The sequence below is a fragment of the Rhea americana genome, unplaced genomic scaffold (genome assembly GCF_003343005.1).
Source record: "Rhea americana isolate MKP2758 unplaced genomic scaffold, rheAme1 scaffold_181, whole genome shotgun sequence".
Lineage (NCBI taxonomy): Eukaryota > Metazoa > Chordata > Aves > Rheiformes > Rheidae > Rhea > Rhea americana.
The window spans coordinates 576,892-590,763 of NW_028185939.1; the positions used below are offsets into that span (position 1 = coordinate 576,892).

At 55.4% G+C, this 13,872-nt stretch overlaps 1 protein-coding gene across 2 annotated transcripts in view; it reads left to right on the forward strand.

The window, feature by feature from the left end:
* Positions 1–9: 9 nt before the first annotated feature.
* CHTF18 (chromosome transmission fidelity factor 18) overlaps positions 10–13,872 on the forward strand; it is a 15,379-nt gene continuing 1,516 nt past the window's right edge. The window contains exons 1-19 of one of the 2 annotated variants that reach the window (XM_085301948.1): positions 10–143; positions 251–478; positions 765–906; positions 1,976–2,174; positions 2,303–2,392; positions 2,596–2,648; positions 3,353–3,497; positions 4,195–4,407; positions 5,188–5,285; positions 5,390–5,513; positions 5,684–5,817; positions 6,236–6,329; positions 6,413–6,511; positions 6,685–6,815; positions 7,184–7,346; positions 7,640–7,864; positions 7,977–8,126; positions 8,476–8,606; positions 12,408–12,549. In XM_085301948.1, coding sequence (XP_085158074.1) covers positions 32–143; positions 251–478; positions 765–906; positions 1,976–2,174; positions 2,303–2,392; positions 2,596–2,648; positions 3,353–3,497; positions 4,195–4,407; positions 5,188–5,285; positions 5,390–5,513; positions 5,684–5,817; positions 6,236–6,329; positions 6,413–6,511; positions 6,685–6,815; positions 7,184–7,346; positions 7,640–7,864; positions 7,977–8,126; positions 8,476–8,606; positions 12,408–12,549 — 2,673 coding nt within the window. In that variant the 5' untranslated portion in view covers positions 10–31. The remainder of the gene's footprint in view (positions 144–250; positions 479–764; positions 907–1,975; positions 2,175–2,302; positions 2,393–2,595; positions 2,649–3,352; positions 3,498–4,194; positions 4,408–5,187; positions 5,286–5,389; positions 5,514–5,683; positions 5,818–6,235; positions 6,330–6,412; positions 6,512–6,684; positions 6,816–7,183; positions 7,347–7,639; positions 7,865–7,976; positions 8,127–8,475; positions 8,607–12,407; positions 12,550–13,872) is intronic. The other variant, XM_085301949.1, reaches the window with a different exon arrangement.

Sequence of the window (13,872 nt, forward strand, 5' to 3'; positions counted from 1 at the left end):
GCGGGCGCGGGCGCGGGCGCGGCGCGGCCCCATGGAGGGTCCCGACGGGGCCCCCGAGGAGGACCTCTACGAGCAGGACCTCTACGAGCAGGACTTCCACGAGCGCTTCGCGGCCGAGCTGGAGGTGCTGGCCGAGCTCGAAGGTGGGCGCGCGGTGCCCCGCGGACCGTGCCGTGCCCCGTCGGTGCCGCCGACGCGAGGCGCCGCGGCCCTGGCGAGGGCAAAAAGCTTCACCGAGAATCTCTTCCAGATCCTCCCTCCCCGCCGCCGGCCCCCAGAGTCTCCCAGTTCCGCAGCAGAAAGCAGACGCCGGGGGAGGATGCCGCCGCACGCAGCGCCGCGCACCTCGGGGAAGGCGCTCGCGGCCCCCCGGCCGCCAACCCCAAGAAGCGGGAGCTGGGCAGCAGCCCCCGGCGCCTGGCGGAGGAGGAGGCGTCCCCGGGGGGGCAGCTGCCCCCGCCGCCTTCTGCAGCGCTCAGTAGGTTTTGCCAGAGAGCCCGGTGGGCCGGGGGCTGCGCGTGCGCCCGCGGGTCGCTCTGCGGCGGGGGGCAGCCCTCCGTCGCCGGGGTCTCGCGGCGGCCCGTGTTGTCCCGCGGTGTCGAAGTTCCTCCTCTGCTGGAAGCCCTGGCTCCTTCCGCAGTGCTTTCCGACGCTCGTCGCCCGTCTCGCGGGTGGGCGGAGGTGAAGCCCGGTGGTCTTGCACTGTAGCACTCACGCTTTGGCCAACTTTGCTTCTCTTTTCTCTTCCTTTTTGCCTCTCGCAGCTCCGAAACCGAAGCGGCAGCGTCTGGAAGCTGTCAAGAAGCTGAACTTCGGTGCGGGTGATGAGTTGGTTCCTGATTTCCCCCAGGATGCTGTCACCCTGCCACCCTACCCGATGGCACCCGCTGCCCTGCAGAGTGCCAGGTTAGCCAGCCCTGGGCATCTTCTCCTGGTTTTGTGTGGAACTCTGCTGAATCTGGGAACTGTGTTAATGCTATGAGCTGCATTACCGCTGGAAACCCCAGGACCACTGAATCTCCACCTGGATTAGGAGGGGAAGGTGCTTGGTGGTGGTGGGGACTCGCTGTGTCTCTGTTGGCAGCGCCAGCTGGACAGGCCRTGCTTGCTCAGGGGAGGCGTGGGGCCGGGGCTGCAGCTGGGTCCCTGGGAACAAGCATCTGCGCTTGCCCTGGGTACGTCGGTGCCTCGCTTCAGGACTAGTAGTTGTTGCCTGAAGGCCCGTGTTGGGGAGGAGAGGGGACTTGGGGTGCTGTGGTCGTGGCTGAGGGACCTGCGGAGCTGAAGCAGTAGGACGGAGCTGGTGGGACAATGTCAGCAGATCCAGACGTCTTTAGGTCCGACCTCGCCTAAGGCCTCGTTCCTGCGAGCGCGGCTCTGAGAGGTGCCCTGCTCTGTCACTCGAATTTCGGCGGGGCTCAGGGCTGAGCCTGTGGGCGCGGGAGCAGAGCGTCTCAGGGAAGCGCTGCTCGAGCTGTGCTGGCCTGCCAGGCCGAGGAGGCTGTGGGGAGCCGAGAGGGACAGGGGTTGAGCGGTTCCCGTTTGGAAGTGTTTTGGGTTTGCTGGAGGAGTGCTCCAGCCTTGTGTACCCATAGATGCTTCAGTAGGTGGTGGTGGGTAAACTGACCACGTGCAGGCAGCGCGTTTAAGTTAAAACACGGGGATGTGTTCGTTCAGAGTAAAGTAGCATGTTGTTTCCAGCAGCTTAATCCCCTGTGGTTTTGAGAGAAATCCTCCTATGGTTAAGCTACAGAGAATTAAGGCTGTTTTATTTCTGAATGCAGATGTCCACATGGGAATTTAATGTGTTTCCATTTGTGACCTATTAGCCTCCCACCTTCAGCTGCCTCCTCTTTGTTTCCCTGAGTGACGTGGGGTAGACCAAGGCCCACAGGGTGCTGCTGAAGTGGCTCCATACTGAATTTCTCCCCTAGGGTGGGGACTGAAGTGCTCTTTCTCTTGCCTCCTTCTAAAGTGGCCTGATGTTCTCCAACTTGGACCCCCTGGGAATGAATGACATGGTTCCTCTGCAAACCACACCGCCCCCTGAGAAGAATCCAAAGCGAGTTCTCAAGCGCCCACCCATCCTGGAGGACTATGTCAACGTGACGTCCACTGAGGGCACCAGAGTCTTTCTGGTCCTGAAGGAAGATTGCTCCAGGACAGGGGTGGAGGTAAGAGGTGTTGGGGGCTGCGTTTGTTTAAATCAGCTACATCTGTGAGCTCCGATTCAGGGGCGCATGTAGGGCGAAACGCGTGTCTGCGCCCTACGTTGGTGTGAACACGCGTGTGCCGTTCACAGCTCCCCGACTCCCTGGGCTGGAACGCGCACCGGCCGCTTTACTTGCTGGGGGTACCTTTCTCCTACCTGAAGGAACAAGTGAATGAAGAGGTATTTAGTCTTATTCCTACCTTCAAAACTTTCTCTGTTAGCCCTTCAGTAAACTCCCTGGGACGGCAGGAGCTGCCTCCCCGACTGGGGAGGTGGGGGGAACCCTCCCCATAGGGAAGTGTTGATTCTCAAGTCCCTGCTCACTGGCCAGCCGTGGTTAGCAGAGCATCTCTGACTTCCCTCTTGCCTTGTTTATGTTCAAGCGTCGAAGGCAAGTTCTGGAGGCCTCGCAGCAGCTGACAGAGATCATAAACACGTGAGTTGTTTGGCAGTTCCCGTCCTTGCTGCGTTCTCAGATGTGGCTCCTGGGGGGATCGAGAAGTGGAGTTTTCCTACTGGGGTCCCAATTGCAAAGTACCTGTGAGCAGAGGAGCCTGTTGGCACTCAACACCCTCAGCTTGGGAAGCTACGGTTTAGTTCCCAGCTCTGTCCAGGCTCCCTGTGTGGTTTGGGCAGGTTGTTGTAAAACAAAGATAATTCCTTCATCAAGTGTTTGATGGGCACCTCATTCTTCCGGATTCTGACCTTTGGGAGAGAGTCTGCTGTTTACTTTGGGATTATGTTAATGCTGCAATGCCCTTATCTTGGGGCATCACCCTAAGGGCTCCTGTAGAAGAAGGAGTAAATGAGAATACTTACCTGCAGCACTGTGGTCATTCCTCTCTGTCAAGAGCAGCAGCTTTGCAGCTGCATTGCTTTGGGTGCTGAAGGAGTCTGAGCTGGAGGAATGGAAATTGTGAGCTTGGGGATAACACTGGATGGTACTGAAAGGACACAGTGCTGAAGGGAGCAAGTAGCAGTCCTAGGATTGAGCTGGGTGGGGGCTTTCTTCTGTTGCTATCACTTGGGAAGATATGGATTGGTTTTTACTGCACTATAACCAACGCGGGGTTCAGTGGAAGGGACGGTGCACTGCTGAGCTCTGCCCTGAGCCTTTCCCTTCACTTGTGGCTCTTGCAGCTGCCTTGAGAGCCAGGCCAGTGATGAGACCCCGAAGCCTAGTGAGGATGCGGAGATGGCAGACGATGAGGAGGAGTCTGCCTTGCACTGCCTCTGGGTGGATAGATTTACTCCCCGGCGCTACACCGAGTTGCTCAGTGATGATGTGAGGTGCTAGTATAAACGAGGTTTGGGTGGGTTCACCATTTTTATAACTGTTCTTTAATGCTGCGGGATCTAGGTTTTACAGGAGCATGTGCTAGCATGGCTGGGGGACTCTGCTTGTGTTAGACCCCAGCACAGGCAGTCAGGGGCAGCTTTTGCTTCGGAGAGCTCAGAGCAGTGTTTTTCCAGCTATAGTCTGTGGTCCCTCAGACTAAAGGTTCTGTAAAAGATAATCAAGGCAAACAAGACTATTGAGTGGACTTTAGCCCTGTAACCTCTATTGGGAATCGTGTAGGAAATTAGGATCACAATCTAGGAAAGGCTGAAAACCACTGGATTGAGCTGAGTCATGCAAGGGAGAGGAGAGAGTGAGATGTTGGGACTTGTCCTTGGTTCTACCACGGGATGCTGGCTGAGCTGGTAAGGGAAGCGGCATCCCAATTTCTGGCCCCACCTGTGATGCCTTGTGGAAAACCAGCCAGGCTCTCGCGTTGTGAGAGGGGAAGTGCCAAGTGCTCAGGTCCGTCTGGTCAGACATGTTGTGTGTTGCCTCCTCCAGGCTGCCATCTCTGCTGCTTGGCTTGTTCTTGTGCACACAACAGAGATTTTTAGGCCGCGAAGGAGAGGCCTTTCTCTCTCCTCAGCTGGACACTTCTGAGATCAAATGCTGATTGCTTTCTTTCGTGTCCAACATGCAGTACACAAACCGCTGCCTTCTGAAGTGGCTCAAGCTCTGGGACACAGTGGTGTTTGGCAAGGAGAAACCTCTGAAGAAAGCAAAGCCCAGTGCTGAGGCTCATCCTCCACTCAGACAGCTCAAGGAGCAGCAGAATAAGTGGAAAAGTAAGGCCCAGCTCACAGAGGAGATCCTGGAGGCTGAGCTGGACCAGCACAAGAGACCAAAGTACAAGGTGAGCAGGACAAGATGCAGCTGCGATGGTTCTTTCCTTTTATGCTCCCCTAATCCCACCACTGTGGTGGGGAGCAGGGTCTTTTCTTTCAACATAAATCCAGGAGAAATTAGATTCCCTGTTTCTCCTTTAGCAAATGTAAGGTATTCCTCCTTTTCTTTTCTGTTTCAGCTTAAACAATGTGATAACGGGGATGGGAACAGATATCAAGAGAATTTTTCCAACAAAACATAGAGTAAATGGAATGGTAGAGGAAAGGTAGACTCTTTTATGGAGAGGTTGGTCTTGACTTCAGTTGTGTGGGGCAAATGTGACATGTCTTTGAGCAAGAAATTCTGCATCCAGAAAAGAGCAATGATAATGAGACAGTAAAGGGGTCAGAGATAATACACCCAGGCCATTTTAGCAGCTTTAACCTGTGCAATGAAAGGATATAAAAAAGGGGAAACAAAAATAGTTACTTACAGTATTGCTTCCCCAGGATATAATTCTGGAAAGGTTTTTGTTCAGCCCCGTACTAAAAACTTAAGTGAATCTTCATGTGCATGAGATACAGCTGCCACTGTCCTCCCTGAGAGTTTCTGTTGTGATTCCCTTCTTGCAGCTGCTTGTCCCTTTTCCCAGTATGTCCACAAACACAGTGATCAGTGCAGCGGCTTGCAGGGGTTGAAGGTGGAGCCGTTTGCAGGCTGTAGAGCCTGGCCCCCATATATCGTAGGCGTGGTGCTTGGATAAATCCATGCCCTGGAGCGTGCGAGGCTGATGTCACCCTCTCTGCAGGCAGCATTGCTGTGTGGACCACCTGGTTTAGGAAAGACCACGCTGGCCCATGTCATCGCGAAGCACGCGGGGTACAACGTGGTCGAAATGAACGCCAGGTTAGTCTGCGGGCTGCCCAGCCCTGCTCCATCCAAAAAAAACGGTGGAATGGTGCTGTGCAGGAGCAACCTGGAGTATTTTGTTGTTGCTGTTGTTTTTGCAGTGATGACCGCAGCCCGGAAGCTTTCAAAACCCGCATTGAAGCTGCCACGCAGATGAAGTCCGTGCTGGGTGCCAACGAGAAGCCCAACTGCCTGATTATTGATGAGATTGACGGCGCGCCCACTGTAAGCCCTCGCCAGCAGCCTGCATCAGGCCACCTTCGCGCTTGGCTCTGGGTTATCATCCCGTGTCCACAACTCTGTCCATGGCTGTGACCCTGCTCGGTTTCTGCCAGCTGTTTCTTGTCTCTAAGCAGCAAGCGTTTGTTTCTTTTTGTCTCTTAACTTTTCCTAAGGCGTCTATCAATGTGCTGCTAAATATCATCAACCGTAAGGAGGTGGAGGCCGAGGCAGCGCCCGGCGTAGGCCGGAGGAGGAGGAGGGAAGGTGGCCTGCTGCTCAGACCCATCATCTGCATCTGCAATGACCAGTTAGTAATGCTTGTCCATCCGGGTCAGAAAACGGAGAGAGATTACAAGCTGGATCCAGCCTGTGCTCCTGGGTTAGGTGGTTGTGGTGGTGCTTGCGGGGAGGGGTAGCATCACCGTCAGCCTTGCAGGAAGAGGCACCCTCCGGCAAGCCTCCTCATGCTGAGCTGGCTGGTGCCAGACCTCAGATCAGAAACACCTTCCGAAGTAAACCTGCAACGCATTCAACTTTTCTTAAACTCATCAGATTTTGCGTCTGCTTGTGTGACTTTTTGCTAGGTTTCAACGTATGGTAGCGTTCGTGCACATAGATGCACAGTTTTGTGTAGGTAGCTCTTAAATAACGCACTTCTCTTTTTAACGACTGGATTTCCCCTTCCGTCAGGGTTGCTCAGAGATCTGTGCGTTTCCCTCTGCCAGGTACGTCCCATCTCTCAGGCAGCTGCGGCAGCAGTCGTTCCTGTTGAACTTCCCGCAGACGGCCTCGTCCCGGCTGGCTCAGCGGCTCTCCGAGGTGCGGCTGGGCCGTGGGCCCTCCCTGGGGTCAGCAGCAGGCAAGCGGATGGGAGCAGGTCTCAGGAAGTCCTTTTCTTCTAGATCGCCCTCAGGCAGGGCATGAAGGCGGATACGGGAGCGCTCCTGGCCCTGTGCGAGAAGACGGAGAATGACATCCGCTCGTGCATAAACACCTTGCAGGTATGGCAGAAGAGCCTGCACTTGCAGCAGAAGGGAAGCTCAATTCCCCTACAAAGTGAGGAAAAATGAGTTGCCTGTGTCTCATGTTTTTCTTAGAGCTGGATAACTATGTCAACATCCCCCTTCTCCCTTTGCTCATTTTCTTCCCAGAGTTTCTCCTTCTTGTGTTGCAGTTCCTGCACGGCCGAGGCCAGAAGGAGCTAAGTGTGCAGATGGTGCAGACTATGAAGATAGGCTTGAAGGACCAGAACAAGGGGCTCTTCTCCATTTGGCAAGAGATTTTCCAGCTCCCAAAGGTTCAAAGGTAAACAGGAGAATTCATTAGATCACCGGCATATGCAAAAGCTTAGGAAACAGTCTGTTTGGTGCACTGTGCTTTGTGGTATCACGTAATCTCCTTGCAGGACACACAGTGGAGAGACCTGAACCACCCCTGTACAGATGATCTGTCCTGCAGCAGACAGGGCTTTGTTTAAGCAGATTTGTGTGTTCCAGAATCCCTTTGTTTGCTTTCATTAGTGCCTGATAATTTGACATCAATATTGTCTTCAACCTGGTTTGAAATGGTCCAGATATTTCTTGGTGGCCCGTTCAGCACTGGTCTGTTCCGTTTTTGCAAGGGCTTGTTGCTCAGCTGGACATCATGAGCACCTTCCCGTCTGGTCTCCCTAGGCGCAGGATAGGAGTGGACCCCGCTTTGCCAAACCAGCTCCTTGGGGACGACGACAGCCTGCTGCACCTCGGGACGAAGACCAGCTTCAACACGGCCTCACACAGGTTCCACCACGTCCTTCACCTCGCCGTTGCTGCGGGGGAGCCTGAGAAGCTCACGCAGGTAAAGCAGCCTGGCCAGGAAAGCCAGGTGCCTCCCCTGCCACACCACACGGATCCTGGGTGTCACGGCTACTCGGTGGCTCAGAAACCCCTCCCTGCAGTGACCTGCAAGGGTGCAGCACTCTGATGCTGTTCATCTTTGTTCTGTGGGTACATACGTAATTCTGGGTAGAGTATTGAGCTGACACTCAGTGCTGGAGTTGAGTTATCAGGTTGCTTAAAATCCTAGCTTGGAAGGGTTGGACTGCTCGGCCCAGAGCCGTTGGTGACGCCCCTTCCACCTGGTCCCTGCAGGGCCTGTATGACAACTTCCTCAACATGAAGCTGAGGGACTCCAGTTTCGGCTCGGTGTGCCTGGCCCTGGAGTGGCTGGGCTTCTCCGACGTGCTCGGCAGGGCTGTGCTGCACGGGCAGAGCTTCCAGCTGATGAGGTACCTGCCCTTCCTACCCGTGGCTTTCCACCTCCTCTTTGCGGCTTCCAGCATCCCCCGGCTGGTGTATCCCCACAGCCAGCACGAGGTGAGTGCCGGGAGGGCCAGAGGGTGCCTGACTTCAGCCCCACCGCCCGCAGAGGGTGGCCGGTTGGAGCTGCGCTTGCCCTGCGGTGGCTGAAGCATTTCTCTCACCCCAGGCCTTGGCCAAACTGAACCACATGCAGAACCTCATCATGTCCATGGTGTCGGGAATAACGCCCAGCGCCCGGAGCCGTGCTGGGCAGCAGGCTTTCATCTTGGAGGTGCTCTGTTTGCTCTTGGATATCATCGCCCCGAAGCTCCGACCGGTGAGGCACCCGGCAGCCCCCGCTGCTCTCTCCTCCGGCTCCAACGCTTCTCCTGGGCAGCACCTTGCGCTGCATGGGGCTGCTTGGTTCACCGAAGCCCATGGCTGCACTTACCCTGTTGGCCTACGGAGGGGACTTTCCAGCTCTGTGAAGTACATGGTGTCCCTAATAGGAAACTAATCTTTTTCTCCCTGGTCTGATCCTCTTGGGTATTAACTGTCCTTTCTTGTATCAAGGAAAAATATCTGCTTCAGGTTATTTTTGTATGTAGAAGTTATTACAGATTAATTGTGCTCTCCCCTTACTTAACCTCCGCGCCGTTCCCTGAAGAGCTCCGCTGTCCTCCCAGGTGAACATGCAGCTGTACAGCCTCAAGGAGAAGCAGCAGCTCACTGACCTCATCAGCACCATGCTGGCCTACAACCTCACCTACCACCAGGAGCGCACACCCGAGGGCCAGTACATCTACAAGCTCGACCCGTAAGTGTGTCTGGGGCTGTGTCACACCGTGAAACTGCCCTGGTACAGATCTGTTGCCCTTATAAGCTGTGGGCAGCTTGGTGGGAATGGATGCAGGCTACCTCGGATGGGGCTGGATGAAGCGAGATGTTGACTGAGATAGGACTTGGTGGACACTTAAGAGGGTAGACAGAAAGAATTGGGTTGAAGATGGTAAATTAAGAGAAATGAAAGCATTCAGAGAGAAATTGGAGCCTGAAGCCGTCAGGGCATAGGCTTGGTTTCCTGCAATGTGTGGTTAAAGGTTTCTCTGGAGAGACCTCGGTTAGCTCCCAGGAGCTCTGATCTAAGCCAGGGGTGCAGCTGTGTCGCTCCGAGTGTTCCCGGGTCATGCCACATCGCTCTTGGACCGGGACATTTCTTTATTTTCAGAGTAGAAGCTACAGCTAGAGGTTTAGTAGATGATGTGAAAAACAGTGGACCCGATGACCTTTTTTGCTCGCCATCGTGGTCCTTTCCACAATGAGGAAGCCTCTAGGCAGTCCCCTTTCTGTGCTGCTCTTTCTGATGGAAAGCCTGTTTTTTAAGAGGTGTTTGTGGTATTTGAGGTCAGGAGCAGATGGCAAACCAGCTGAAAGAGCAAACGCGCTCATCTCCACGTTGCCATTAAGGACATCGCCTCCCTGCGCGCGCTCCTACCCCTTGCTGCCTCCCCCCGTGCTGATCAGACCTCGTTTTATCCTCTTTAACTTCCACCAATCTGGCTTTTCTCTGGCTCGCCTGCTTTCTCGTTCCTGCGGCGGGCTCTTTGCCGGCGTCTCTGGGCTGTGCCCCTCTCCCGCGCGGCCGCTCCACTGTTGGCAGGTGGGTGACTGGGAACGGCTTCTCCTTCGTGGTGGATAAGACATTACGAACAAAAAAGCAGAAATCCCAGCAGAGACTTGATCTCTTGTGTCTTTTAGGAACTTCTGAAATGCTCGTCCTAAATTACAATAATGTGACTCTTTCCTGTATACATTTAAGAATAATGATGATAATGGCAAAACGCTTCTGAGGTTAGTGCTACAAAAATGCCCTGCTGTGCCAAATCCCTTACATCCTTCTAAGGGGCTTAGTGAGGTTTTTTCAGTCTAAATACCCATTTTTTTCTTTCTCTCTTTTTTGATGACGGTTCTTACCTCCTTTTTTTGCACTGCTGAGTTGGCCGTTCCCAGGAACACATGCCAGCAGCAGCCCCCTCTGCCCAGTGACACCCTGGGTTTTACCTCTCCCATGAGACCCGACGGCTGCAGAGTCCAATACTGCTGGCTTGTACAGTCACACATATGCTAAAGGGGGGCTGATTTTGCTTTGACTGGATTAAAGAAAAGGAAATAGTAGCTTTGAGGCTCCTAATGGAGATGCTAAGAGTCAGCAGAGAAAGGACCGAAGGTGCTGGAGGGTTTGCTGGGGGAAGGGTGCAGCGTGCACTTTGACTTGGTCAGCAAAGGCCACGGTACTCAAGGCAGATTCGTGTGTCACCAGCAAAAAGCAGGAGTGAAGGAAAGCCTAGTGCTTGGCAACCCGGACCCTCTTTGCAAAGCAAAGCCCCTTCCTAAGGGCTTTTGCCGTGAACATCTTGCAGTGCGTTGTGTTGAGGACGTATCCAAAACTAACGCTGGTGTTGGTTGGCGAAGGGACGAGTTCTTGCAGGTTTGCAGCACTGTCTAGCCCGGAGCTCCCTGCCAGCCCTGACGCTCCTCTCTGTCTCTCCTTTGGCCGGGAGCCACCAGCGCCGCTGTCCCTGCAGCCAGCGTCACTGGGTCGTATGGTGTCTCCCGTGCCGCAGCTTAGTGGTTTAGTGGGGCTAAGCACGAAGGTGCTTTTTTGTTGTTGAAAAGCTCACGGAGAGGCTTGTTTATGTGTTGTGACTGATGTCCCCGTTCACGCGTGCCCAGAGCAGTTGAGATGCCACCTCTGCTGCTCGGGAGGCCGAGGCGAGCTCCGGCCGCTTTGCAGCTCCCCTTCGGCTGCTGGCCTCGGCCCGGTCCTGCTGGGCCAGTCTCCTGGGTGCTGCAGCAGGGTGAGAGGCAGCAGGCTGGCTCTAAAGGCCTTATTCCTGGATTTGTAGATCAATCATGTGTCGTTACTAAACTTCAGCCTTCTTTGCATTTTAAGGCTCTACAGAGCTGGAAACACTTCCAGGGTTTGAGGAAATACTGCAGCAAGGTAACGCGGACCTGGCCCTTAGCTTGGAGCAATGCTAATGTCTTCCTGGTACAAAAAAGTTAATTAAAAAAAATTAGCCTCTGTTAAATCAAACAGCTGTATCTAATTACAGTGAAGTGTTTTATTTTTTCGTGGAAAGGCCTAAGGGAGCTGCTGCAGTTGTAGCGAGCCGTCCTGCCATCCGCACGTTGGGCTGCTAGTCTGAAAGCTGCAGGGCGGTGGGAGCAGCGGGCGGCCTCTTTTCGGTGACTGCAGTGTCTGAAAGGAGCAAGGCTTTTAAAAAAGCAAAGCTAGGTTTTGTGAGTTTACTTTTCCTGCAGCAGCAGGCTTGGGTACCTATCTTGTTGCTTTCCTGCCCTTCTTGAAAGGCAGCTCAGTGACCAAGTGAGGAGAAACGGGAAGAGAAATGACTTTTTAAATAGTAGATTTGACAGCTAGTTTCTAAATGACTGCAAGTCCATCTGACGTGTGCATTTGTTCCCTTTATTTTAATGGAAATAATATCAAATGCAGATAAGGTATGAAATATTTATAACTGTCAGATGAACCGAATCAGCTGGTTACTAAGAAGTGCTCAAGCTGTGTTTGCTCCAACTGTCCTGAAAAAGGCTTAGCTCCAGATCAGGTGCAGCAGCCCCATTAAGGATAAAACTGCTCTGATTAAGCAAAATGACTGTTCACAGCTATGTCTCAATAAAATAAGCGATGGAGGTGGTCATAGTCTTTTTCTCTCCTTTTTTCCCCTGTGGTGCTGTAGCAGGAGGTGAGGCAGTTCAAGGATGCTGTGTTGGATAGTGGTGCATTGGCTCGGGAAGAGAGGAGGCAGCGAAACGCTGCGGCGGGCTGGACCCGGTGCCGGGAGTTCGGTCCCCGCGCAGCCCCGCGGCCGCCCTCCCTCGCGCGTGCCGGGTCTCGTCCCTGCGGGAGGGAGCTCGGCTTCCCGCGCGGGCTCGTCCCGTTGGGCCCGTTCTGCCGCCTCCCTCGGTCCCGCGAGAGGCGTTGGGATGCTGCCGCTCGGACCGCTCGCGCCTTCGGGTGCGGCAGGGTCCTGTTGCCCGTGGGGCACGGGGGAGCGAGGTGTCAGGGTTCGTGCAAAGGGCTCTGTTGCTGCTTGTGCTTGATCTGTGATTTATGACTTTGACCTCTTTCAGGACAACCTGTTTGGCACAGAGCAGCGTGTGGTTTCTTTTTCTTGCCTTAAAACCAAGATTAAGAAGTGCATCATCTCTTTGCCATTGTCACTGACGCGAGATCTGCTGAGGCGATGTGCGTCCGCACTTTTGGCAGCTCTTGCTGGCTCGCTTCTAAAACTGGTTGCRCGCGTGGACCTCGGAGGGGTAGAGGTGGGCTTTGCCCCCGGCGGCGGGGAGGCACGGCGCGGGGCCGGGGCCGGACGTGCTCCCGGGCCTCGCTGCATCGGCCGTGGGACGCGGCGGCCGTGAACGTCCTTCTGCACCGCTGGTGGACAGCGGGGCCGCATCCTGCTGCGGGGGTTGTGGTGCAGCAGATGCCTGAGCAGCGAGTCTGTCTTCTGACCACTTTTTTGCAGTATTGATTTCTTGTCTCTCTGTTTGTTCTCTTTCCCCTTCCTCGYGTGCCGTCCTGTTAATGAAGGAACGTGGAAGACGTCTGCAGGTTCCCCGACCTCCCGGCTCGGAGGCAGCTCACCTACCAAGCCAAGCAGCTCATAGCCAGGGAAATYGAGCTGGAAAAAATGAGGAGGATGGAGGCTTTGCTCCAGGCACGAAACAGCGAGGTAGGCATGGCGAAAGCGGGGTCAAGGCTCAGCTCGGAGGTGTCCTGGGGTTTTGGGGACCAGGTGTGGTGGGTTCATCACTTGGGGTGCGGGTGAACAACTGAGGTAACGGTCCTGGGACTGCGCTGGGGACGTGGTCTTTCTAAAGCAACCTGTGGTTGTCGGCACGCACGTGGAGACGCCGTTGAAGAGCTGGACAGCGCTGCGCGGAGCTGGGAAAGGGCCTGCCGGGACTGCTCAGCTGAGCCCCGCTTGTGCCACGAGCCTCGGGTTGCAAAGTGCCGCTGCCCCCGYCGCAGCCCTGGCTGAGAGCAGCTCCCCCCTGCCGCTGGTGGCAGCAAAGGAGGGGAGAAGCACCAGCCGGCGCCCTCCCTCCAACGCGCCCGGCAGGCTGGCGGCTTTCGTTCTGCAAACGAAAATCCAGGATTAAAATCCCCCCCCCCACCCCGCAGTCCTGGGAGCCCGCGCGCTTGCACATCTGTCTCTGCCGTACGGCATGCGCAACGGAGTCCGGCAGCTTTGCATGTGACGAGCCCAACGGCTCCTCTCCAAGCATGAATCCTGGCGATGAACCTTTTTAGCTGGCCCCCTTTTTTTAGCTGCTTCTCCCCACCCCGGCAGTGTCCGTGCCCGTCCTTCCCCTCCTGCAGCCCTCGGCAGGGACCCTCCGCCTGGAGCCGAGCCGAAGTGGGCACGGGCAGATGGGGAGGCTCGGGACCGGCTTCGTTTCAGCTGGTGTGATTTTAATGAGATGCCGGCGAGCCCCGCCGTGGGGCCGCGGGGAGCTCATTAATCCGCGAGCGTCCCTCTTGCAGCAGAGCGCGTTTCTCGGGGAGTGCGTGTGGCCAAGAGATGGTGTTAAAAAAAAAAAAAAAAAAACTCTCTGGAGGGTTCTTGTTTACGTGGTGCCGACCTCGAGGAGAAGAATCCAGAGCCACCGTGTAGAGATGGAAAATACTGAGAAACACTCGCCGGGTCATTGCTGTGCTGTGAACCGAAAGGAGGGCAGCGGGTGCCGGGGGGATGCGGCCCCTGCCCGGGCGGCAGAGCGGGGCCCGGGGGTGACACCAGCCCCGAGGAGCCCATCGCGGTGACCCCAGCATCAGCGCTGGGCTGGACGCCCGTCCCTTCTTCAGATGGCCTCAAGTTTATGTTCCCGAGCTCCTAAAGAAAAGATGTGGGTGCAGGAAAGGCCAGTTGGTGCCCGGGCCGGGAGCTGCCCTGGCAGAGCCTTGCTGCGGTGGGATGGTGGGACCGGAGCTGTGGAGGGCTGGTGGCCAGCGAAGGCTTCCTGCAGTGGAGTCTAATGCCGAGGGTTTTTTT